The sequence below is a fragment of a genome, unplaced genomic scaffold (assembly GCF_019419815.1).
Source record: "Pyrus x bretschneideri cultivar Hongxiangsu unplaced genomic scaffold, Pyrus_bretschneideri_v1 Contig3, whole genome shotgun sequence".
In the NCBI taxonomy this organism is placed as follows: Eukaryota; Viridiplantae; Streptophyta; class Magnoliopsida; order Rosales; family Rosaceae; genus Pyrus; species Pyrus x bretschneideri.
In genome coordinates, this window is record NW_025999612.1 from 7,704,576 (window position 1) to 7,732,473 (window position 27,898).

The window sequence follows — 27,898 nt, forward strand, 5'->3', positions numbered from 1 at the left end:
TGAAGTCTAAACATAATTTCGTTCAGAATTATAGTCTTGCGAGAAATTATTTTTAAATAAATAATGTTAGACCATATTCATATATCGTCTCCAACTGAAGGGGCTAAATATAACTCTTTTAGTAATTTATTAGTTTTCAGTGTATATTTTAAATTGATTGGTTAGTTTAATTAAACTACCATTAGATGTTTTCAAATCTACTCGTTAAATTTGAATCAATTATTATAAATGAGAGCAGGGCCCAAAAATAGGCTAAGAGAGACGTCACACTCGGCCAACCTAATACCCATTGGCCAAATTTTGATTTGGTAGACTTCGTAGAATTATAGCATAACCTTTGATTGGAAGAATTTTTGAACAAATCAAGTCATTTTTAAAATTTTGAACCTTTAACTCTTTTCATTGAAGATAGCCTAAGTTATTGAATCAGCGTCCAAGCTGATACAATCAGTCTTGCTTTTTCATACAAATCCCACCAGTACATGTTTCCTTTCACTCCCTTATATAACAAAATAAGAAAACATTTTTCAGTAAGGTAAACCACAACTATTTTTCTTGAAGATATTATCTCCCAGCACAATCACACTAGTGAGCATCTTTTGGTAATAGGAACCCATCCCTTTCGTTTCTTTTTGTACCAAAACTCGGTTGTGACTTTTTGTAGCCAAGATGCTCTGTCAAGTCGTTTAAGTCAAACATGGAGATAAAGTCTCTATCACACTTGTATTCCCATAGCACAGTTCCGCCCATGTAAAATTCATCCACAAAGTAACACCATGGTGGATTTTAAGTGTGAACTCATTTAGATCAGCTGCAAGTCAATAAAATCCCATGTCAATCAGTTGTTATCTACCTCATCAATAAAACCCCACACTAATTTCTCTACTACAACTTAGTGTCAGTTTTTACACATACCACCAAATAGATAGTAAACTAAGCAATACACGAAAAGACTCAAATAAAGAAAAAAGAGTTGAACCCACCAATACATGAAAAGACTCAAATAGACAGTTTTTACACATACTATCACGTTGTCGCTTTTGCTATGATATTAATAATGAATAACTTAGCTGTTAGCTCATTATTCATTGAGGAATTTGAAATCAGTGCCCAGACCGAATGCTCGTTCTACTGGAACTCTCAATCTGATCTTGAAAGAGGGGAAGGGAGATCGATCTCAATTTTACATACAGAAATCGACACATATGGAAACACTTTAACAACCACCAAAACCCAATGTACATGTATTTCTTCCAATCTCTCTCCTTTAACGACCACACCCAAAAAAAAAACCAACAATAACCACCAAAACCTAATTTACATGCATTTCCACAATTCTCTCCAAATACTACCATAAATTACTATTTGCTCGACGAAAGTTTGCCCAACAAACAAAATTTGGGCGGGCAAAGTAGCTTTATCCGACCAAAAAACAAAATTTAGTCAAGCAAACATGGTCAACATTTTGGTTCTTTTAGATACTTTAGGCCATTTCTAACCCTTGGACTACAACCTAAATTTTTAAACTCAGAAAATTTAGGTATTAATTCAGAAAATATTTTTTTTGCTCCAATGGTTCTGGGTTAAAATTTTAGTCCGAGATTATTAAAGAATGATTTTAGGCTCAATTTTTTTTTCCAATAACTTTTTTCAAAATAAAAATTATTTAAATTATCATAATTTATTTTTGGGAATTATTATTAGCACTCCAAAAATCTCATTCTACACTCCTCACAAGTGTATTTTTCTTTCTAATTATAGAAAGTTTGGAGTACCAAATGAGATTTTTGAAGTTCTAATATCAATTCCCTTTATTTTTATGACATTCACTAAATCAACCCCATGAAACAATTTATAGAGTTTTTTTGGTGAGGCAGAAGTCATAGGTTTTATTCTCGTCAAAAGCATTGTGAGACTTAGTCCGCCCTCACCCCAAGGTGTAGATAATATCGTTTGATAAAAAAGTAAAAAAATAAAAAAAACCTTAATTTGGGTGGGGCAGCCTTTCAACCCTAGCCTAAATTCTAGGTTAAATTTGCTCAAATTTTAGGTTTTAACCCAAAACTTATTTTAGACCAACTATTAGAGAATGATTGAGTCAGTTTAAAAATCTAAATTTCAAGTTTTAACCCAAAGGTTGGTGATAATCATAGGCAATGAAATATTTTGACGGCAAAAGTAACCTTCGTCTGGCAAAGCTTTTGCCGAGGGAAAAAAATTGGCATAAACTCATAATAAAAAGGACTTGCATGCAGAATATATAGAAGCATTTCATATATATACTGCAAACGTACATGTGACGTCTAGATTTTGTGTAGGGCATTCTTTGTCAAAAATTGTAAATGGTACTACACATGATCTAGTTAGATTTAAGGTACAATGTCATTATGGCATCAATGCTGCTAGAAATAATCACTCAAGGGTTTGATTTCACATCTTAAAAGTTTGTTCATGCATATGCATTTCATGCTTATAATTCCAATTCATTCTGTCTAGTAGTTCTATCCTGTCGAAATTTCCCACTGCTTTCCAACAAGCTGGGCACTCGCTTTAAGACATCCCACATGGGCCAACTGACATTTTTTTGAGAGTCGATTTTTCACCCTAGATCTTTCTAGATTGTTTTTGCACTTAACACGTGTCATTTGGTCCATTTTGTCTGAAACATTCAAGCATTCCATAAAAAGGGGCTCTAGGATCCTTTTGGTTTTTGTTTAAGAAGTTCATATTTTTCTGAAGAGTGCGTTTATAGTTTTGAGCTGCCTCTTGTGTTCTTCATTAAAAATCCTAGCCACAAAACCACATTAATGCATTAAACACCCAATCATTTCATAATAGGGTTGCATTGTCTTTATGGTTTTTTTGGTCAAGTTCTTCAAGTTTCAAATCTATTTAGTCACCCATTTTTCGGATTCACGTTAGTTTCTTCCCTGAACTATTTGATTGGAGAAACTGACTAGTCAATTGAATCCATATTTCATGTTAACTTCATCATAACATCATTTGCATTGGTTGTGTTGGTCTCGGTGTCACAAGGTGAATAGCCCAGGGAAAGGAGCTGCCATCTTTGGGAAGACTGAAGACGTCTCCATATTGTGCGAAGTAAATTTGCATAAAGGTAAAGTTGCTTTGTAGATTAGATCTAGGAATTAAGCTTGTGGTGGTACTTTGTAAGAAGCTTATCTGCACTAGTGAATTGGACTCAGTGGAGAGTCCTTGGTTTTTTAACACAGATGTGGTTTTTTCCGGCCAAAAACTCCATGTGTTATTTATTATTTTTCTTGTTCACATATTTTATTCTTTGCATGTGATATATGACCTCTGTGATTTGCAAATAGATATGTCTATGCAACTAAGTTTATAAGAGTTAGAATGTATACTGAATTGGAGATTAGTTAACTAGGAACACTTCAATAAACAAGTTTTAATTGATTAATTTTGCTGTTGGCAAACTAACAAATTTGATCTTAGTTGACTCATGTTGCTGACTATTCAATCAAGTATATTTAGATTTTTAATTACAGATTATTCCGCCTGGTACCAATTTTTAGTACATTTCTCCCCAATGTAGCCGCGCTTCCTGTTGCCTTTCTTGGTGGAACATCCAACACTGCAAATGGACTCGATGTTGTTTGGTGAAAACCCTTTCTCATTGTTGAAAACAAATTAAGTTAGCAGGAGCCCCCCCGGCTATAATATCCCGGGACGACAAACTCAAGTGATGGATCAACCTCTTCTGGGTACTCATTATCTTCTGCATTCTGCAACATAACCAGTATACTATCAACCATTGATTCATATATTCAAATAGCTAGACTAAGGTAATACATAAACACACTAAAACGCACAAGCGCGCGCACACACACACATATATTAAAAAAAAGGAATTGAAACCTTGATGAGTTCCATGAGGAAGTGAACATCCTTAGCGTAGAGTTTAGCAGAGAGATTCTGCCTGGTGAAGATCCTCAGTCGAAGGTTTGGCCTCTTTTTGGCCTCTTTCCTTCCAATGTAGAACTTTGTCTTCCTTATCTCTTCTACGTGCGCTTTTCGGAACAGCCAATGACGTATCGATTGCTTCTTTTAGTTCAGCTTTAGTATTTCACAGACAATCAGAAATTGTGACACGTTAGAAATTGAGAATGATCAATATTAGTTTACTAGAAAGGAAAGCCCGCGCGATGCTGCGGGTTTAAAATTGCTAGAAAGACTATGTTTGGAAGATGTAAACACTATGTTATAGAAGAATGGGAAAAGTGTTTAAGGAAGGTATCCTGGGCAAGGGAAAAGAAAAGGATTGAAATACATGAAACAAAATTGTATCACAATAGAATTATATTATGAACAAAATAAGGATAGATTGTGTTTACCTAGTGTTTTTTTGCGGGGAAAGAAGTCAAGTTTTGCATAAGTTGGAAAGGATCTTCTTCTGGCAATTTTATAGGATGTCATCAAATTTTTGCGCGTTTCTCTCAGCGAAATGTACATTAGAAAAGAGTTTGATTAAACATATGAAAAATATATATATTGTTTAGTATGATGTAAACCACTGTTCTAAAAATCCCTGTCTAGGCCTCGATTAATGTCTAGGCATTTGAAAATTAAGAAATGACACCTAGACCTGCTGAGGTGCCCGCCTAAGCACCTGCATAAGTTGCAACTCACTTAGGCAGAAAATAGATAACTTTCATTTTGCATTTTATTTTTTTTCAATAAATTGTAAGACTTGTTGAATGCTTAAATGAGCACACATTATATGCTTGTTCCCTATGTTTTCATTATGTTTCAATACTTCATAATATATTTATCATTCTATTTTATAGTTTATGATGAAATTATATATATTTTAAGTATAAACAAACACTTATTTACATGAAATATAATGAATTTAGTTAAATCCACCTAGGCGACCGCCTAGACCTCGCCTAACCGCCTAGGTGCTAGGCCCCAACTCGCCACCTGACTAGCACCTAGCTTCTTTTAGAATCTTGGTGTAAACACAAAATTACACGTGTGTATCAGTTGGGATAGCAAAAGCTTTACAAATGAGATTGCAATTGAGGGTTAAACCCCTCAGTCGTCATATGCGTTCACAGAATGTAGACTGATTGGTATGTGTAAGCAGTAATGATGATAGTTTTGGTCTAGCATAGTTAGCAATATGTGTAGTACATGTATTACCCTAATTGTATCTTAATTATTAATCATTATAAGACTAAAATCTCTCCTCAAGCTTGTAAAGAAGCTTGAGTTTAAATTGATTTTCCTACTTTGAACAAAACTATACCCAGATACCTCAAATAATCGGAATCATACAAAAACCAAGCATCCTAGTAGCTAACTAGGACATGAAATTGTGGTTTCACTGATTATATTAAAAATATTTGGAAATTTTTTAGATACTAAAAAACACAAATGAAGTTTGAAAAATCACCGACTGAATGTCCCAAGATAAAGATCCTTATTTCTGGCAACATTTCCACTCCTGGCTAGCCATCTTTCATGTTGATGACATCTGCTACACAGAGAAGAAACAAAACAAAGAGATTTTAGAGATTTTTATTTGGTATATATCTTATTTCTCATCGATATTTTATCTAAATTATTTTATAAAATTATGAATAGCTAATAAGACCTTGTAATTCTTATGTACATTGAAGCCCTTCTTGAGAATCCATTGCTTTTCCTGTAAAGACTGCATTATGTTAGTAATCGATTAGCATTTAAACGCTGTTGTATATATAAATCTACTGAATGCATGATTAGTAGCATGAACTAAAACAACATGGTTTGATAGTTAAAATGGTCAGCCAAATTATATGTGAAAAAATTCTTACCCAAGTAAACTAAAGATTCATCATTTGATTTTAATTCCCCAGCTAATCAAAGACAAACCAAAAATTAAAAAATAAAACCAGCATATGGTATGGAAAATAGTCAGAACAAAAGCAGAATTTGACTAGGAAAAAAATGCACATTTCCTGTAATTAAAAACATCATTGTGTTTTCTTGACAAACCTTGCCTTCCCCTCCTGCTCTGCCCTTCTTTGTTGCAAATATTGTCCCACATATGCGTTTTGTATCGACCGGTCCATCCATGCCTGGTCAACATAAATGCATCAAGAAATTAAAAAAAAAAAAAAAAAAAAAAAACTCAGCATCTCGACAACTGTTCTTTATAGTTTCATACAACAAAAATGCTCAATCAACCATGAAAGAACAATAGCAATCATCGCTGATCAATCTTTCACCAAGAAACAACAAAAAAGCATACTTTCGAATATGCATTTGCGAGTAAATTTGTTGCCAACGTCAAGCTCTGGCCACCGAACTTATGACAAGTTCCTCCATGTAGCGTTGAAGTTCCAACTCCTGCAACAAAATGCAAGTACTTTCATAATTCTTCCAATTCCTTTCTACATTCAACCAAACGAACACTATACGTGTCCAACCAATTTATTATAAACTCCTTCCACGACAAAACATTGATTTCATGAAACATTTGAAAATTCCTACCTTTAAATCTGCTCCAGAGGCATACCTTTGAAGATGCATTTCCCAATAAATTTGTTGCCAATCTAGCCATTGAATCTGAATGTCAAGCTCTAGTAAGTGGCCGTCCGAGAAATTTGTCGACGTAGGATTGAAATTGCAACTTTTGGAGCAAAATGTAAGAATTTTATCATTCTTTGAATTCTGAATTCCTATCTATATTCAATGAAACAAAACAGATAAAACTCAATTCTTGCAAACCTTTTGTGTTTTCTACCATTCCAGAGTCCTTCTTTGATAAACTAACAGTCATCTTTATAAGCATTGCTAGAATACATTTGCATAAAGGAGACTGGAAACAAAATCCCCAAACAAACGAAAACCCAGTTTACTGGTGACTATTCTATGAGAAAAACAACAAAGGATTTGAGAGGAAGAGAGCAACATGAAGACGGACAGAAGCAGAGACTTGTGAGGGATACAAAATGAAACTGAAAGGTAAGGTGAAGAAGACGGAATGGAACCATCAAGATCAACGATCATCAACGTGTGGCGTTCATGGACAAAACAGTCAATTTACTGTAGGAGAGTGGGAACAGCACAACTAACAAATAAGAAACCAAGGGCATTTTCATCTGTTCACTGTTAATGAACAGAGCTATAAAACTGAGTTTTAGTATATGTATAAAATAATATATGAGAATGAGAGAGAGTAGTAGTTAATAGTTAACACGAAGTCATATTTGAACTAGACTTGTTTTATAGTTAACTTGATACCCGAATTTAGTTAAATTAATAGTAATAATTTTCTTGAACTTGAAACCTTTTCCAATAAATGAAAAGCAACTACTAAGTCTTCAGCTACACCATAAGGTAAGGGAGTATTTTTGCTCACCGTCATTTAGTGTGGTGTATGCTCATCACTTTATTTATTACAGTTAGATGAGTTTGAATTTCAAGATTTGTGTAGTGGATAGGAACACCATACTAAATGGTGGTGAACAAAAATGCACTCATAAGATAAAGTGAGTTGTCCATTATTGCTCTTTGGGAAAAAATAAAGACAAGACTCTCGAATCAATGTCCAAGCTGATGCAATCAGTCTTACTTTTCGTAGAAATCCCACCACTAAGAGCAAGTCCACCGTGGTTAAACGCCAGGGGGACTGGTTGCTTCAGCAACCCAATTCATCAACCTATGCAGCTCTAGTTTATTCGGGCTATTAGGCTGAAGGGGAGCCCGAGAGAAAGCTCAAGCACAGATCCAAGGCCCGAGCACCTGAAAGGGAATGATGCAAGGCTGACGTTAGCCACGTTTTTAAAATTTTGCGCCAGGCGCGTGCAACACAACAGCGCATGGGAACGTGTCACTGACATGATTTGCAGGCAATGGGTCCCGTGCTTGACAGGCTGTTTGTAGTCGTTACTGGGTGCAACATGGCACCCTTTCAGCTGTTGGATTTCAACGGCTCTTTTTTCTGGACCGTTCGATTTCCAACGGTAAAAAAAAAATTTCAAAACTCCCCCAACGGCTAGATGACGTGGCACGATCTGAGCCCTTCGAATTAAGTTCAAAGGTCTAAGTTTTTCAGCTTTTAAAATTAAAAAAAAAATTGATATGTTACCGTTTTGCCACGTGTCACAATCTGGAGGGTTGGATTTCAAATTTTGTGTAATCCAACGGTACAAATTAATTAAGTTAATAAAAAAATTTAAAAAATCCAAAAAAAATTTAAATAATTTTAAAAAAAATTATTTTTCTATAAATACCTTATCATTATCTTCCACCTTGCACCACACTTTCATATTTTCTTAAATACTTTCAACCACATACTAATCTTTCTCTCAAAGTTTCTGTATGCTTTTGTTTCCAAAAAATGGCCCATTGATGCAGGTACGAATTAGATGCTTATTGAAGATGTTGCACTGTGTTCTAGATGGGTTGAAGTCACTCATGATCCGATTATAGGTAATGAGATGCAGTTGCGAGAAATGTGGAGCAATATTTATTCCCTTTTTCTTGAGAAAATTGGCTGCAAAAGAACTGAACAATCGCTCTCAAGTCATTGGAGAATACTTAGCCAATCATTTACTCATTGGAGAAACGCCTTGGCACAATCTAGTACTAATATTCGAAGTGGGGAAAACTACGCGGATCAGGTAACAATATATTCTTTATTTGGTTGTACTATATGCAAATTTACATTAGCTAGTTTGATTATAATTTTTTCTTCTCCCACATTTTGTAGACACTTCAAGAACCCGCATTTTATAGACACTTCAAGAACAAGCTTGGTATAATGCCAAAAACAAAAACAAATCACTCAACTGAGGGGAATGTTGGAATATTGTCAAGGATTGTCCCAAATTCAGAGTTGTGCCTATCAGTCCAGAAGTTGTCACGAACAACACCCTTCTACATTCTACGCTAGATCACGAACCGCATGTTCATAAAAGCAACACAAAACAAGTGCCAGAAGCGACCCCTGAACAAGTGTCAGGGTCGACCCGTTATCCACTCAGGCCTTAAGGTAAGACGGCTTCAAAGACGAGGGAGTTTTTTCGTAACGACACGTGGTGAGACGGAATTGGATAAAATCTTATCGAAATCTATCACCAAAAATTGTATTTTCAGATAATGACACGTGGCGTGACGAGACCAGTTAAAAATCCTATCCGAAATTACAAATAAAATTATTTTTATTATTTTATAAAATAAAAAATACTAATATTTTATTGCCTATTGTCATGACTATTCAATTTAGGGGTTGAGATGCAAAAGGCAATAACTGTTCATTAAAGGCAATTACTATTCATTGGAGGGGATTTAATTGCCTATTACCATAGGGAGCTCTTACACACTGGAATTGCTTTAAATATTTACCACTACACCATGGATTATTTTGGAATTACTATTTTTTTTTAATTATTTCTATTGTGCTATGAGAATATACAATTTTAAAAAAAGAATTAAATAAAAAAACAGATAAGTGTCTGGTAAACTATAGTTCTATAAGTGCTTTTAGCAAAAAAAATGAGGGTATGATTGTTAATATGAAAGTTTTATTAATTGGTATTGTTCATGTGCCTTTAATTCCGTAACGACACGTGACGAGACGGAATTGGATAAAATCTTATCGAAATCTATCACCAAAAATTGTACTTTCGGATAATGACAAGTGGCGTGACGAGACTAGTTAAAAATCCTATCCGAAATTACAAATAAAATTATTTTTATTATTTTATAAAATAAAAAATACTAATATTTTATTGCCTATTGTCATGACTATTCAGTTTAGGGATTGAGATGCAAAAAGTAATAACTGTTCATTAAAGGCAGTTACTATTCATTGGAGGGGATTCAATTGCCTATTACCATGGGGAGCTGTTACACACTGGAATTGCTTTAAATATTTACCAATACACCATGGATTAGTTTGGAATTACTATTTTTTTTATTATTTCTATTGTGCTATGAGAATATATAATTTAAAAAATAAAAAATAAATAAATAAAGCAGATAAGTGTCTGGTAAACTATAGTTCTATAAATGCTTTTAGCAAAAAAAATGAGGGTATGATTGTTAATATGAAAGTTTTATTAATTGGTATTGCTCATGTGCCTTTAATTCTGTAACGACACGTGGCAAGACGGAATTGGATAAAATCTTATCGAAATCTATCACCAAAAATTGTATTTTCGGATAATGACACGTAGCGTGACGAGACCAGTTAAAAATCCTATCTGAAATTACAAATAAAATTATTTTTATTATTTTATAAAATAAAAAATACTAATATTTTATTGCCTATTGTCATGACTATTCAGTTTAGGGGTTGAGATACAAAAGACAATAACTGTTCATTAAAAGCAGTTACTATTCATTGGAGGGGATTCAATTGCCCATTACCATGGGGAGCTCTTATGTGACATCCCACATCGCCCAGGGGTGATCCTTATATGTATATTCCCATCCTTACCTAGCACGAGGCCTTTTGGGAGCTCACTGGCTTCGGGTTCCATAGGAACTCCGAAGTTAAGCGAGTAGCGCGCGAGAGCATTCCCAGGATGGGTGACCCATCGGGAAGTTCTCGTGTGAGTTCCCAGAAACAAAACCGTGAGGGCGTGGTCGGGGCCCAAAGCGGACAATATCGTGCTATGGTGGTGGAGCGGGCCCGGGAAGTGGTGCCGCCCAGGCCGGGATGTGACATCTTACACACTGGAATTGCTTTAAATATTTACCACTACACCATGGATTAGTTTGGAATTACCATTTTTTTTTAATTATTTCTATTGTGCTATGAGAATATACAATTTAAAAAATAAAAAATAAATAAAAAAACAGATAAGTGTCTGATAAACTATAGTTCTATAAGTGCTTATAGCAAATAAAATGACGGTATGATTGTTAATATGAAAGTTTTATTAATTGGTATTGTTCATGTGCCTTTAATTCTGTAACGACACGTGGCGAGACGGAATTGGATAAAATTTTATCAAAATCTATCACCAAAAATTCTACTTTCGGATAATGACACGTGGCGTGACAAGACCAGTTAAAAATCCTATCCGAAATTACAAATAAAATTATTTTTATTATTTTATAAAATAAAAAATACTAATATTTTATTGTCTATTGTTATGACTATTCAGTTTAGAGGTTGAGATGCAAAAGGCAATAACTGTTCATTAAAGGCAGTTACTATTCATTGGAGGGGATTCAATTGCCTATTACCAGGGGGAGCTCTTACACACTGGAATTGCTTTAAATATTTACCACTACACCATGGATTAGTTTGGAATTACCATTTTTTTAATTATTTCTATTGTGCTATGAGAATATACAATTTAAAAAATAAAAAAAAAATAAAAAAAATAGATAAGTGTCTAGTAAACTATAGTTCTATAAGTGCTTTTAGCAAAAAAAATGAGGGGATGATTGTTAATATGAAAGTTTTATTAATTGGTATTGTTCATGTGCCTTTAATGAAAAACTTTTTTTTTTTTTTTTTTTTTAACATATGGAAAGATGCTTATACTTTATACTGTTTTAGATCCATGATTTTGAAAAGATAAAAACACTTTTTTTATTTATCAAACATAATTAAGACACCACATTTTTAAGAAGCTGCTTTTAAAAAAATTTAAGCAACCCCCAATCAATCCTACAAACATTGTAAAATAAGAAGGTGAAATTTGTTTAAAAAAAAAAAAAAAGAAAAAAAAAAGTGAAAGTAAACATGTAGGGTTGCTTAAATTTTTTTGTGATCTAGGGCAAAGCATGCTCATCAATTAAAATTACAGGGACGGCAACAAAGTGGAATAAACGAAATTTTTATCTACTCATCTTCTTCAATTCATTCAATTCAACTACCGAAATTTGAGAGGGGTGTGTGAGAGGTAAAAATGAGTGTATAGTTAGCACCATCATTTGGTTCTCTCTCTCAATCTCAACGCAAAAATTATTATATGTTTATGTTTAAAATTTGAGTCTTTGCATTTTAGGAGAAAATATTTTGAGTCAAAACTCAAATTTTTATGTTTTCAATTGAATAATGTGGTTCAAATTCCTCTATAACGTCTTTGACGAGAATTGAACCTAAATTTCTCACTTACAATAAAGGAAAATACCACTAAACTGTACTACTAAATAGCAGGTTTATACTTTATATTTAAGAAGTCCAAAGATTTTGACGCATTGGAAATGACATTAAACCTTCTTAAGACTTCCAAGTTTAAAACGGCTCGCTCTATTTTTGTAAGAAGAGCATTTACACAGAGGACCACTTTCATACCCAATGGAGTTCTTGTTCGTTCAACGTCAATTTTTATTGTACGACAAAACCCTGTACTTTGAGAGTAATTTGCATAAAACAGGTTTATTGTTGCATGATATTTCATACTAATAATGCAATATTATGAGGAGCAAAACAACAAGTATTTATCGTTAATAGCCAAAATTTAACACCTAATTTCATAAATATTACTTTTTATAAAAAAAATTCAAATATAGTAGAAAACTCACATGAATAGACCTAAATACCCTCAAAATCCAAAACTCATTTACATAAAAAAAGCCAAAACACTTTAATAAATCTCCTCGGCATTGTTGTTCAAAGTGCGAGGCTGCTAGTGAAGTTGGTAATATCAAACTTGTGCAAGTTTATGAAAGATCAATCCTAACGGGCTTAAACTCTAAAGCAAAATTGAATTCCAGAAATAGCATTTTCAATCCTAACTCCTTGTTTGTTCCTCTTTCCTCTAGCCTTCTCAAACTTCCATCCCTTGGACCGCACATAAGGTTTAGTGTGGTTGTGTGGCACACCAGGAGTTGGAACGAAGTGTTTCACTGCTTCACGAGAATTCTTAAGACCTATGAGAAGAACTATGTTCTGACCCAATCGTGCTCTCAAAGCAAGCTGATCAAATGTCAAGCACTCTCCTCCCTATTGTTGCCACTGTTGTTGAAGCTTGGTTGCTCGTGACGTTGCTTTGAAAGAGTGATTGCCCCCACGGTCTTGTACCCATGAGAAAGACTTTTAATGGTACCTTCATTCTGGCTGTAATTTGTTGCTAGTGGTTGTTGGTAGATCTTATGCTTATGGTAGTTGGTTCTTGGCGAACTTTGACTTTTTACTAATTGAACTTCGTTTATGTTTTTTTTTTTTAATAATAATTTTAAGGGTATTTAAGTATATATATAAGTGGATTTTCTGTTATATTTGAAAAATTTTATAAACAAAATGATATTTATGAAATTGAATGTTAAATTTTGATTATTTGTCGATAAAATTCCAAAACAACTTACTTGTAATAGCATATTAATGGATGAAAACGCCACGTAATGATAAATTCATTCTATGTAAGTTTGCCCTCTTTTCACTCTTAGTTACACAATAACACGTCACATAGATTCGAATGCATCCATCAGGCCAATCGCAATCCGTCCACAGTTTTCAACAATATTTTGTTTTGTTCTTTTGTTTTTGTTGTTAAAGTTCACTTTTTTTTCCTTAATTGAGGGGTTTAACCTTTTGTCTGTTTGCGTTGAATCATAGATCGTCCTCAAGAAGGTTCATTTGTCTATTAGACTACTAATAAATAAAATATCTGCTTGATGAAGTCTCTGCTGCCTGATAAAAGTCAAGAGGATGAGGTTTTGTAATTACCGTCGGTCTCTCGCCTTTTGGTCAATGAGAACAGTGCGCGTAGAGCACAAAATTTATTAAACGTTATAACATGAAAATTAGCATTTCATCGAGTTTTAGCAAGTTTGAAATTATTTTTCAAGTTATATTGCACGCCGATCGACACATGTCAATAGGAGCATGTTGACTGATGTCGTTAAATTATGGGAGCCATGCCGACAGATATCAACTATGTCGAGTGATCCTATTGGAAGATCCCTCTAGAAAAGCATATAAATGCATAAGGCTAGCAGTTGCCTTGCCTAGTGCCCCTAGTTTGTTGAACAATTAGAGGATAGTTTTCAAGGGCATTTCAGAATTTTCAGTAGGCAGAAATTTCTGAGCTTGAGGGTTAGTTGACCAACCTTAGCCAAGGTGGATCCGTCTTTGATCCTAATTGTATTTACATTTTCATTTCCCTCATTGTCATCATGTCATTGTGTCATCAAATTGATACGATTTTATTAATTTTTGCATGAGTATGAATCACTTAATCCTAACATTATTGCTACATGTTTGATACTATTCGAGCAACCACGTAAATACGTATCCCACGCATGGTAACCAAGCATATTGTGCATGTTTGGGTTGTGTTTAGATGCAAAACCTAATATGCATGTATACTTTATTCGGATTCAAGCTCAAATAGCTCAACACGAAATCGTATTTAAACTAAATTTGTTTGGGTAAAGTACAAAAAACTACCTCAACTATTAGGGTAACGACAGTTTCATACCTCATCTTTTAAAATTGACAATGTCATACCCCATCTTACGAATTTGTGGCAATGTCATACCTCTGTCAATTTTTCTATTAGTTTTTCTGTTAAGTGCTGACATGGCTTGATTCGGGACCTACTTTCTATTAAAAAATTATTAAAAACTAAAAAATAATTATTTAATATTTTTTAAATATTAAAATAATAATAAAAAGTAGGGAAAAAAAAAACCCTCATTTCGTCCGTCCCCTCCTTTCTCCTCCCTCCTCTCCCCATCTTCATCTTCCTCCCCCACCTACAAATAACAAAAAAAAAAAAAAAAAAAATCCAATTTGTCTTCCCCCACACCCACACTCAGTTTCCCTCACACCCATACCCACACTCTTCTCCCTCTTGCAACCCAGAAAAAAAAAAAAAAAAAAAAAAACCCAGATCCTGTCAGCGGGATCTTGGGTGCGCAGAGAAGATGGACGATGGATGCGGAAGATGATGTGGATAATGGATGAGAGTAGTGGATTTGGGGTTTGATGGGTTTTCAAAATTTTTTTTTTCCTCTTCTTCTTCTGCGGGGGAGTTGTTGGTTTTCAAATTTTTTTTTTTTTTCCTTCCTCCATTTTTTCCTCTTCTTCTTCTTCTTCCTCCTTCTCCTTCTCATTCTCCTTCTCTCTCTCTTTCTTTTTCTTCCGCAGGGGGTGTTGATGGGTTCTCAAATTTTTTTTTTTTCTTCCTCTTCTTCTTCTTTCTCCTTCTCCTTCTCCCTTCTTCTTCTTCCGCACCGACGAGTGTTGGGGGGGGGGGGATTTTTTTTTTCCCTTCTTTTTTTCTTCTTCTTCTTCTTCCTCCTCCTCCTCCTTCTCCTTCTCCTTCTTGTTCTTCTGCATGGGGGGTTGTTGGGTTTTCAAAATATTATTTTATTTTATTTTATTTTTTGGGTTTGCAGGTGGGGGGAAAAAAATGAAGATGGGGAGAAGAGAGAGGAAGAGGAGGGGGGAGGGATGAACTGATGGTGTTTTTTTTTTTTTTTTTACGTTTTATTATTTTTTTAATATTTAAATAATATTAAATATTTTTTTTTTAGTTTTTAATAATATTTTAATAATTTTTTTAATAAAAAGTGGACCCTGAATCAAGTCACGTCAGCATTTAACTGAAAAGTAAACGACCACGTCAGCATTTAACTGAAAAGTAAACGGCCAAGTAACGGAAGGTATAACATTGGACCAAATTCTAAAGATGAGGTATGACATTGTTAATTTTAAAAGATGAGGTATGAAAGTGTCGTGACACCAATAGTTGAGGTAGTTTTTTGTACTTTACCAAATTTGTTTTATAGTTAACTTGATACGATTGACATCGATTATATCAAACTTGAACCCTTTTTCAATAAACAAGACAACTACAACTCTTCAGCGAGGACCTGGCTTTTCTGCCCTCCTAGTTCCCATACATTTTTATCTCTTCTTATTTGTACGGTCACGGTTAAGCCACGTCAATATTTTATATCACTATTGTTTTTTATCTTATTATTTCTATAAAAAAATTAATATAAAATATTAACATAACTTAATCGTGACCACACAAATAAAAAGAGATCGAGAATGCATGGAAACTAAGAGGGCAAAGAAGCCAGGTCCCTTCAGCTAGACCATAAGATACAGTGAGTCTTCCATTATTGTCCCTTGGAAAAACAAAAGTTGTGGAAAGGTGTTTAGATTCCTCAAAAGATTAAGACTCCGAAGAGGTGGTGACTCAGTGGTCGAATCAGCGTTCAAGGTGATGCAATCAGTCTTACTTTTCGGATACAATTCCCACCACTACATGTTTCCTTTCACTTTCTTTTTCCACAAAAGTTTCAAAAGAAAAAGAAACACAATTTAATAAGCAATTGAAATAATGCAAAGTCTGCTTTTCGTACAATGCTCATGCATACTCATAAATTAAAATTACAGATACGACAACAAACTAGAATAAAGAGGTCAATGATTCTCATTTTATTTCTCTTTTTCTCCTCCTCATTTTTTCTTATATTTGAACGTTGAATATTTCATCTTGTTGGGAGAGAAAGAAAAAGTAGAAAGAAGAAAAAAATATGAGAGGAGAAGAGGCAGGGGAGGAAAAGAGGGAAGGGCAGAGAATTCCAATCTTAATTAACCAGTGTGATCTGACATCCAATTTTTGTGATTTAGAGCATTCTCAACGCAAGATTTATAATTTTAAACATATTTTTATATTTGAACAAAAAAAGTGGCCAGTTTGAGGTTTTTTTTGTTTTCTCTTTCAAATTTTAGACACATATTTTTACATTTGAATTATATGTTACATCTAAAATTTGAGTCTTTGTATTGCAGGAAAAAATATTTGAGTCAAAACTTGAGTTTTTCACAATTTAACTATGTGCATTGAAGATGGTTGTAGTAAAAAATCAAATCTTACTTTTTCGGTTGAATAAATTTTTTTTTCTTGTTAGAATAAGCTTTAACTCAAACTCAAATATTATACCAGAATTTCAATTTGGGTCTCACTTTGACAGATAACTTATTAGAGTTTTGAGTATCTGGTGCATTAGATAAGTTTATTCTTATATTTAAGAAGTCCAAATTTTTTTGGTGCATTAGAAATGACATTAAACCTAGTTAAGAGTTTAAATTGACTCGCTCTATATTCGCAAGAAGAAGAGCGCTTATGCAAAGGACCATTCTCATATACAAGGAATTCTTCATTCAACGTCAATTGTTATCGTACAACAAAACTGCTTAATTTGAAAGTAACTTATATAAAACGAGTTTACTATCATACGTTTCAGTCTAAAAAATACAATATTATGTAGAACTTACTTGTGGCAATATCAATAGACCGGTATGTCGCATAATTTTGGAATCGTTGGATGTAAGTTGTGATCCTTCCGTTCTTCATTACAATGCCACGTGGCTTAGATTCGAAAGAACCCTCCTAGTAATAATAATATTTTGTTTGTTTTGTTCTTTTGCTTTTGTTGTTAAAGTTCGCTTTTCTTTTCCTTTCCTCTGTTTGCATTGAATCATTGAACTTCCTCAAGAAGGTTATTTGTCCATTTTAGTAAATTAAATATTCTTTCATTCTCATTCTCACCCCCAAATAAAAAATAAAAAATAAAAAGTAAAAAAAATTGCATCTTCATGTCAAAATCTATTTCTATTCTGTTAAGAGAAGAGGGCTTGTCAACTTTTTGCCCCCTTTTTTCGTATTTTACCCTCATTTTTTATACACAATGTTGGACATGAGGAGGGTAAAATAGTAATTTTGTATCTTTTGAACTTTTTGCCCCTTTTTTCCTATTTTGCCCTTACTTTTGATACACAATATTTACATAAGGAGGGCAAAATAGTAATTTTGTATCAAAATATTTATATAAGATAAAAATATGCACTTATTAAGAGAAATTGTCCCACCATCACTTTTTCATATAGGTAAGTGAAATCATGATGTTTTTTAGATAATTTGAATGAACTGAAGTGGTTTTCGTTTGAGGAGAACGTGAGAGGAAGTGGACGGTTGTTTACACACACAAAGTGTGTGCTCTCTGCTAGTAAATAAATAAAAATAAGAGAATTATTATGAATACTAGCAAAGGTCACACACTGTGTGTTGAGAAATATATATTTTAAATATTTGTTTTTAACAGGTTGGCAAGCATCCTAAAAAAATAAGGGTTGGCAGTTAGGGGAGGGAGAGAGAGGGAGAGAGAGAGAGAGGGAGAGGGAGAGAGAGAGAGAGAGAGAGATGAGTTTGGAGGGTATTCATGAAGTGACATAGTTGTGAGATTTAAAAAAAACAGTAAAAACTTGTTTGTACACAATCACTTTAATGCCCACATTGTTTTCTTTTCTAATATCTTCTTTCAGTTTTGTATTAAAGGCTATAGTAGTAACTCTATTAGTTTTTGGTTGACAAACAGTATTTTATTAATATGTAATTTAGATTAAACAATTAATGTGCGTTTTCTTGTCAAACTATATTCACTTCTTATAAAAGTATTTTTCATAATCAAACTCTTTAAGGAAAGGGATCTCGATTTTTCCGAAAAATGGAAATTCGTTATGGGATCCATTTCACATTGAACTTTAGCGATCCGAATGTCTATTTTGTAAGTCTTGATTCATAGATCATTCTTACAAAATTTCAATTCAATTCAGTCAGAAATCATTTGCTTATTTAACTATCAAGATGAAATTTTAATGTTTCTTAGAGAATAAAGTGTTAGTTAATTTCTTTGAACTTAATTAGATGTTTTAAATATTTTCGATTTAACATATTTTGCAAGGATGATCTATAAGGTGCAACTTGAAAAATAAACGATTCAGATCATTAAAACTCGACGTTGTGTGAGCGTCATATTTCCAATTTTTTTAAATTTTTTTATTTTATAAAAATAGAGATTTCTTCTCTTAAAGACCTTTTTTTTCTTAATATATATAAAAAACTTAAATGCATAATTAAATTTTTGGGTTCCATCAAAAACCCCCACCCACCCCCTCCCCCCCTCCTCTCCCCAACACCAAAACTTCCTTTGTAGTGTCCACCTTCGCTCGACCTCTGTCTTGTTTACTTGCTCTACCTGCTTGCTCTCTCTGAGTCTCTGTGACTTTGTTTAATCTCTCTGTAACTGAAAAGCCGGCTGTGGCTTTGTGATCGCCCGTCGAACGTACCGAAAATGGCAACGCCGAGAAAGCACATTGAAGAAATACGCAAAGAAAAGTTCTCCATTGGAGAAGAAAAACTCAACCCTTTAACTGAAGATCTTCATCAGGCAGTAAAAAATCTTTCTCTTGAACTCTATACCAAATCTGTCCACTTTGTCATGGAACTGATTCAGGTAATTTGCATTCCCATTCCTATATCTATTTATATATGTATATGTGTTTGTACATGTTTATACACTCCTAGTAAAAACACTCGGTTGTTGAAGGATAGGATTGCACATCGTCCATACAACAAAATAATATATCTCATTCTTAATATCACAAAAGGCTTCGGTCTCGGCGATATTAGGGATATAAATTTTTATAAATTAATTTTACATTATTTTGTATCTGGGATCCTATTTTCCAATATGCTTCTCTCTGAGTGACTCCACATGGGATCACAATGGAAACCAATTTCAAATTGGTGTCACTGAGTATTTATCATAGCCAAGACTTATCCTCTAATTTCCTAAATATCATTTTTTTTAATTATAAAAGCTATCAATTATAACAAAAAAACACCTAAATAAATCTAAATGCCGTAAAAATTAACACCCAATTACACTGGACCTAAAATCCTTGGAGTTCCTTTCGATTCCAACTCATGTAAGACATACAAAAGGACTACTGGCTTATGTCCGAGAAAAAACTAATTTTGACTGCCGGAAAGTAGATTTCACCAGGGTGCTCAATGTCGGCAATGAAGAGGTCGAATGGGATAGGGTTATGGTGGTGGAGTGGAGCGAAGGTGAAGTTGGACCGGTTTTGAGGCGCCGGTGGCTAAAAAGCCTTTAATTTATTTTACTGTTAAATTTGAGGATATTTGTGTTTACTTAAGTGAAATTTTGGATATATTTGAATTTTTTTATAAAAGTGGTATTTTTGAAATGAAGGGTTAATTTTTGTCTATATTTGATAAATACTCGTATAAATGTGAAGAACACGAACAATAACAGTCCTATCTCAAGTTCCTAACATAAAAATGAAACTATATATGACATATACTTTGCAGTTCCTGTAGGTTGATATATTCGAACAACAGTTTTCTTCCCGGTGAATCCAAATTTATTGTAAGCCTATGAAATTTTGCGTACTTGCTGCTCATTCATTAAGAGAAAAAGCTTGCACAGTTTAAAGAAAAAAGATTTAATTGAGGTATTTGGGTCTATTCAAGAGTGATTTTGGCTATGTATGAAATTTGTCATAAAAGTTGACATTTATAAAATTGGGGGCTAAAATTTGGCCATATATGATAAAAACTCTGTTGTACCAAAGTTAACACAATTTTTTTCACAGCCCAGTCATCATTCAGGGACTAGTGCTATTGTAACGTTTTGAGGTCCCAATCAATTAAATACTCTTAAGTTGGAGTTGGCGCAACTTTTCAAAGCCTCAACTTAAGGAGGCAAATTCAAGTCCAATAAATCAGGTCCAAGACGTGTTGAAAGAATTGTACGCTTTTATTTCATGTTAGATTTTCAAGAGATGGGTCACTGGCTCACTCCTAACCACACTTATAAAGCTTAACACCTAGTTAATACATCATTGAGTTGACAAATTCAGTGTGGTTAGGAGTGGGCTAGTGACCCGTCTCTCTGAATATCTGACATCAATATGCATGATGAATTTTATTTTTAGTGTTAACGTAGTTAGGTCAGTTGACTAGGAATTCTTTCTATTTTTTTCTTCTCCTGGTGAACACTAGGAATTCTTTCTTAGAATAAGAATAATAATTCTTCTTTCATTCATTCACTTCAAATGCCATAAATAAATATGAAGTTTCTAAGGGTAGAAAAAAGGTGTGCCGAAAGAATATCACCTTGTCAAATGCGGAAATGAATTTCCCTTATAATATATCCTTGTCTAGAAAAGAAAAGTAGATGCTTTTGCAAGAAGCTTGTAGTTCAAGTGGCAAAGAGCAATTCCGAGTCGCATGTTCAATTTCCCCTCTCCCCAATATTTTTTTGTATCACAAGAACTAAATGCGTTTTGAAGAAAGATTAAGGACTTTATGTAGGTATTAGTGTGCTGGATAATATATTTGAAGGTTTTTAATTTCGTTTAATACATTCAGTCAAGTTAAACTGTTAAAGATTACATTGGATAAGATGCTATTCTATTTCTCAATGTTTTAATCGATTGGAAATGGGAAATAATTTAGTATTGTGAAGATATATGCTAGTGAATCTTAATCTTAATCGATAGCCACTATGAACAATTTTAAGATTTAACTTTTGTTTCTTATATGGTTTGATTGAAATAACAAAACATGGTGTATTTTACTTCACAGAATGCAGAAGACAATGAGTACGCAGACGGCGTTGATCCATCCCTTGAATTTGTCATAACGTCCAGGGACATAACCGGCACAGGGGCTCCTGCCACATTGCTGGTTTTCAACAATGAGAAGGGATTTTCACGTAAGAACATAGAATCCATTTGCAGCATTGGCCGGTCCACCAAGAAAGGCAACCGGAAGCGCGGCTACATTGGAGAGAAAGGTATGTGCTCATCAGTACATTACTTCCCTTAGCATTATGGAAGCCACCCAATGTTTCATTTGATACAATGTGGCACATGTTTATGATCAGCCCTTATGTTATCGAAATGCTCCAAGATTTAATAATTCTCTGCGAGTTCACATTTCAGTCGTCTATTGCGAACTATATATGTGCTATATTATAGTATGCTTGATACAGAAAAAATAGTACTTTGATTGGAATTATTCTGCAGATATCAAAATTTAGGTGATATTTTACATGATGACTGTTATATATTAATCGGTAAAGTACACAACCGAATTTTGGAATGGCTATAAGCTTATATGTGTTTTCTTTCTTGTTTGGTAGTTATGATTTATCATTGTTGTGCTAATTCAACCATGTTTCTGGTTAATCTACAGGAATTGGCTTCAAGAGTGTGTTTCTGATCACAGATCGGCCCTACATCTTTAGTAATGGCTATCAGATAAGGTTCAGCAAAGAGCCTTGTCCACATTGCAATCTCGGGTACATTGTTCCTGAATGGGTTGAGGAAAATCCTACTCTATCTGACATACAACAGATATATGGTTCTAGTTCTGCCCTTCCAACCACAACGCTGATCTTACCTCTAAAGCCCAACGAGGTCCATCCTGTGAAGCAGCAGCTCTCAAGCATGCATCCGGAAGTTCTCTTGTTTCTTTCAAAGATTAAGCAACTCTCAGTTAGGGAAGATAATGAGGATCCAAGGCTCAACACTGTGAGCGCAATATCAATATCAAGTGAGATTGATCTTGTGGCGCGGAAGAACATTGATGCTCAGTCCTACACGCTCCACCTCTGTGCAAAAGAAAGTGGGGACCAGCGACAAAAATTGTAGCTATTATATGTGGAAGCAGAAGTTTCCTGTCAGGCAAGAATTCAGAGAGGAGAGGAGAATGGAGGTCGATGAGTGGGTGATCACACTAGCATTTCCATATGGGGAGCGCCTTCATAGAGGAACAAGCTCACCTGGGGTCTACGCATTCCTTCCCACTCGGATGTTTACAAATTTGCCTTTCATAATTCAGGCAGATTTTCTGTTACAATCATCAAGAGAAAATATTGTCTTGGACAGCAAGTGGAATCAAGGAATTCTTAATTGTGTGCCCGTTGCATTCCTCAAAGCATTTATCACCCTCGTGAAAACTATAGGAGATGCACCAGTTTCTAGTTTGCCTCCTTATTTTAGGTTCTTACCTGTCCAGAACACCCCCTATGATGAATTGAATGTTGTGAGGGAGTCAATCAAAGCACTGCTTATTGAGGAAGACATTGTACCAACCAAGTCACACAAGCGGACGTTCTTCCATAAACCTCGCGAAGTGGGTAGGCTGTTGCCTGCTTTCTGGAGTATTTTGAGAAAGGCGAGCGACCAAAGGGTTAGCTTGGGGAACATCTCTTCCCATGGCAGATATGTTTTGTGTGATTCATTTGACAAAGAGGAGTATGATCACATTCTGAATTTCCTTGGAGTTGAACCAGTCAACGATGAGTGGTATGCTAAATGCATTCAGAGTTCCGATATTGTAGCCGGAGTGTCGGAGGATGTCTATTTGGAGCTTCTGTTGTTTGTCTCCGATAAATGGAGGCGGACATTCCACTGCACCAACATCAAGAACATTCCACTGATAAAATATGTGGATTTTGACGAGAGTGTATCATTCTGCAGCTTAAGCGCAATGCAGATTGGTGAAAAGAAGATTGTCCTATCCCGTCTTTCTTGTCATATCACATGGTTGATTGATTGGAACAAGGAATTTATATCCGCAGCGAGTCTTCTTTTTATGCCAGAAATAACCCAGCAAGCTCTGCAGTCGTGTTCTAAGAAGGAGGAGTTGGTGAAATGGTTCGCAGAAGAATTGAAGGTTGATGCTGTAAGTGTTTACGAGTATGCAGTTCGCCTCAATCATTCTCTTGGCAATGAGCGAAAATCTGTTGTTGCATATGCCCACTTTTTGTATCATTCATTGTGCAATAAGTATATCTCTGCTTACCAAGTTGTAGATTTATGTAGTAAAATGCCACTTGTGAATAACTACGGCCACGTTAATAGACAAAGGAAAGGGCTTATTGTCCCTGCCAATGAAAGCAAATGGGCTGGTTTGACTGATTCAAATCTGTGGATCGAAGAAGGCTATGTCGAGTTAGGAGAAGACTACATAAAACCAGGCCGCTATGCAGGTAAAGTTACAAAAAAGAAGCAGCTCCTTGAGTTCCTCAAAGATCACGCTGCAGCTTCGGATGTCCCTTATATTTCTGCTCCCAATGCATGTATTCCAACTGTGTCTTCAACTCTTACGAAGCAAAATGCATTCTTGCTTTTGGACTGGATTCATCACCTGAAATACGAGAAGGTTCAAATTCCAGAGAAGTTTTTGAAAAGCATAGCAAACGGTAACTGGCTGAAAGTTTATTTGAATGGATCTTCAGGTTCCAGCAGGCCACCTTCGCAGTCATTCATACTCACGTCGTCATGTGGAAACATTCTGCAGAGTGGATCTAATTTTGTTGATATCCCATTGGTTGACATGAGTTATTATGGCGAGAAAATTAATGATTACAAGGAGGAGTTAAAAGTACTTGGAGTTATGTTTGAATACGCAGAAGCATGCAAGTTTATTGGGAATCGTCTTATGTCTCTTGCATCTTCAACCATTTTAACTAAATACAGTGTACTTTCAATCCTGAATTTTATCAAGTTTTTGAGGGACAGATATCTTTCACCAGAAGAATTCATATCCAGTATTAAAAAGGGGCAATGGCTTAAAACGTCCCATGGCTATAGGTCTCCAGTTGGATCTGTCTTGTTCAACCAAGGGTGGCGAATTGCATCCAAAATTAGTGACATTCCATTCATTGATCAGGAGCTTTACGGTGAAGAAATTCTTCATTTCAGAGAAGAACTCGAGTTGCTTGGTGTGGTTGTTTCCTTCCGCACAAATTACCAGCTCATGATCGACCACCTAAAGCCACCGTCATGCTTATTAGGTTCTCTAACATCGGATGCTATTCTACTATTGCTGAAAATTATGAATATCTCAAATTCATCTGATAAGATTGTCCAAGCATTGAGTGGAACAAGGTGCCTGAAAGCAAACAATGTTTACAAGTTTCCACATGAATGTCTCTTGTTTCACAAGGAATGGGGTTGCCTTCTTCAGGTGTTTAGTGGTCTCCCATTGATTGATCACAATTTCTATGGAGACAACATATTTTTATACAGAAATGAGTTGAAGAAAATAGGGGTGGTTGTTGATTATGAGAAGGCTGCCAAAGTATTTGCTCGTTATTTCAAGCAGTACGCATCTTCGACTTCCATCACCAAGGAAAATGTTGCATCATTTCTGTTGTGTTGTAGAAAGCTGAAGGGAACTCCTTTTGAATTTCCTGAAGATCTGGAAAGCTGCATTCGGGAGGAAAAGTGGTTGCGCACTCGTCGTGGTGATTATAGATCTCCAAGAGAGTGCATTCTCTTTAGTCCTGATTGGGAATCTATCTCTCCAATATCTCATCTCCCTTTTATCGACGATTCTGAAAATTATTATGGCAAGAACATTCATGAATATAAGAAGGAGCTCAAGAGCATGGGCGTCATTGTGGAATTCAAGGATGGTGTCATGTTTGTGGCTTCTAATCTTTGTCTTCCCCAGAAACCAAGCAGCATTTCCCCAGAAAATGCGCTAGCATTGCTGGAGTGCATGCAGATTTTATTGCAGGCGAAAGATTATTCCTTTCCGGATGCATTCAGAAAGAAAGTTTCTCAACCATGGTTGAAGACTTATGCTGGTTATAGGCCTCCCAGCAAGTGCTTGTTGTTCGACTCCAAATTTGATTCGTTTCTGAAAAAGACTGACGGACCTTTCATTGACGAAGAATTTTATGGGTCTAAAATTACAACCTACAGAAAAGAGCTCTCTGCAATAGGGGTGATCGTTGAAGTGGAGCAAGGATGTCCATTGATTGCCAGCCACCTTGATTTTCATAATGAACTTTCCACTTTCGTTCGAGTATATAAGTACTTGAATGCGTTTAAGTGGAAGCCGGATTGTGAGGCTGACAAAAGGATATGGATTCCGAATGGAAATCAGAATGGAGAGTGGGCTAGTCCTGATCAATGCGTTATTAATGACAAAGACAGGCTATTTGGTTTGCAGCTGACTGTCCTGGAGACCTACTTTGAGCATGACCTGCTAGTGTTCTTTTCGTATGCTTTTGGGGTAAAATCTCGTCCTTCTATTGAGGACTACTGCAAGCTCTGGAAGGTTTGGGAAAGCTCCAAAAATATATTGTCGCATGCGCAGTGTTGCAAGTTCTGGGGTTATATTGCAAAGAGCTGGAATTCGAAAACAGAGGAAGTTCTTCATGAGGCCTTGGTGAAACTGCCTGTTAATTCCGGCTCAGATGAAATCTTGTTGCTGAACAAGTCGGACGTGTTTCTTGCTGATGACTTGCTAGTGAAGGATCTTTTTGAGCAGTCTTCTCATCACCCCTTATTTGTTTGGTACCCTCAGCCGAGCTTGCCTGCATTACCTCGGACTACATTGCTTGAAATTTACAGGAAAATTGGTGTTCGCACTATTTCCGAATCTGTACAGAAGGAAGAAGTGCCCGTAGAAATTGTCCTTGGGCAACAGGTAATTCCAAGGGATCGTTTGATTGGGAAACCGCTGTTGAAGCTCATTCTTGGTTTTCTAGCTGATCCCGCCTTCAAAATGGAAGCAGAAAGGAGGCATGAAGCTGTGCAAGGCCTTCTCAATCTTACTATTGTGGAGACAACCGAACCAATCAATGTAAGCTATAACTTACCATTGTCTTCCGGGGAGGTTTTGAACGTGAGGGCAAGCCGAAAGATACGATGGGACAAAGAAAAGTCCACATTTTTCACACAGAAAATGGACAGATCTGGAGGGCAGAAAAGTGTCATCGAGTTTGCCACATATTTCTCTGAAGTAATATCTGCCGGTGTCCTGTGGGAGAACACTGATCATATACCTGCACTTTCGGAGCTGATCAAGTTGGCATTCGTGCTGGATTTCGACGAGGAAGCAGTTGAGTTCTATATGAAGTCCAAGAATTTGCGAATCTTCGTCGAGGATGAGGAGTTCCTCGGCGAAAGTGGCGGCACGTTCTCTGTCGGCATGTTCGCTGTCCGCAGCGACCACGCGGCTGCGCGTGTTTCCAGGCGCATGACAGCGCGTGACGGCATGTGGCACCACCGCAGCGGATCACGGATGCATGTGGCTGGAGCACGGAGGCGTGTGGCTGGAGCACGGTGGCGCATGGTGGCTCGTGCGGCGGCAAGTGCAGGACCCGAGACCTAACCTTAGGTTTTTTTATGTTCAAAATCACACGGCGTCTTCCGTTTATTGTTTAAGGTTTAGTTTGTGTTTAGTTTGTGTCCTTAAGTTCTGTCTTAAGGTTTAGTTTGTGTTTAGTTTGTGTCCTTAAGTTCTGTCTTACTAATATAATGTGTGGTTTCACTGTAAATAATTATTGTGATATTTCAGTAATCCGTCAATATATAAATGCTGTGAACTTTAATCTGTATTAGTTAATGTGATTTTCTTGTGATTTTGGACAGTTGATAGTTGATAGCTTCTTTTGTTGGCACCCAATCTATTCAAATTAATATTATTTTGTTAACTTGATAGCTTCTTTAGTGTGAGAAAGCGTTGCACCCATATTTCTCTCTTGGATATTAGAATCTCTGCGAAATCTACCAAAATGCGCCCGAATCCACGTGGCGATTTCAGTTTCCGTCTTTGATTCATGGTAGGAAGGTACATATACAGATGTGGATTAAGCCAATTGAATGGAGTAGCGTACATGCTCCTTTGTAACCGAGTTTAAATTCATTGGAGTATATTTTTTTGTGCAAGAAATAAATTAGAGTAGGCACCGTCTTGTCCTATGCCAAAGCTCGAATAAGGTTAGTTGAAATTTTGAATGAAACATTTTTTGTTTTGGAACAACTATTTTTGTTCACCACCTTTAATCACTTATCTGAGACCTCCACACATGGATTGTATCGTAGTAGACATCGTCATAAAATTGGGTTAATTACACTAACACTTTATGAGATTTATTAAATTTTCACAAAACCCCCTCACGTTTAACACATTACACTAACATTCATTGAGGTTTTAATTCACTTACTCAAAACCTCTTCTATTCAAATTTCATCTAAATTTTTTTTGTTAAGACAGATTTACTCTTAAAATTAAGAGTAATGCTATTCATACTATCTTTTTATACCACA

The 27,898-nt window shown here is 35.4% G+C and overlaps 1 protein-coding gene and 1 long non-coding RNA gene across 4 annotated transcripts; one reads left to right on the plus strand and one right to left on the minus strand.

The window, feature by feature from the left end:
* Positions 1 to 3,991: 3,991 nt before the first annotated feature.
* LOC108866115 lies at positions 3,992 to 7,195 on the minus strand. Of its 3 annotated transcripts, XR_007260157.1 has the most exons (6): positions 6,517 to 7,195; positions 6,275 to 6,372; positions 5,636 to 6,101; positions 5,435 to 5,515; positions 4,371 to 4,429; positions 3,992 to 4,046 (listed from the first exon to the last, which is right to left on the minus strand). It is a non-coding gene; the product is annotated as an uncharacterized LOC108866115 (long non-coding RNA). The 3 variants fall into 3 exon arrangements; XR_007260156.1 differs by having other exon boundaries at positions 3,998 to 4,429; XR_001951948.2 differs by lacking the exons at positions 3,992 to 4,046; positions 4,371 to 4,429 and having other exon boundaries at positions 5,318 to 5,515; positions 6,542 to 7,195.
* Positions 7,196 to 18,917: 11,722 nt separating this feature from the next.
* On the plus strand, positions 18,918 to 27,186 carry LOC103934198. The gene is given in 4 exon segments (XM_009343931.3): positions 18,918 to 19,248; positions 21,408 to 21,618; positions 22,020 to 22,458; positions 22,460 to 27,186. Coding segments are annotated over 4 exon segments (5,313 nt in total). The 5' UTR covers positions 18,918 to 19,086; the 3' UTR covers positions 26,961 to 27,186.
* The last annotated feature ends 712 nt before the right edge of the window (positions 27,187 to 27,898 follow it).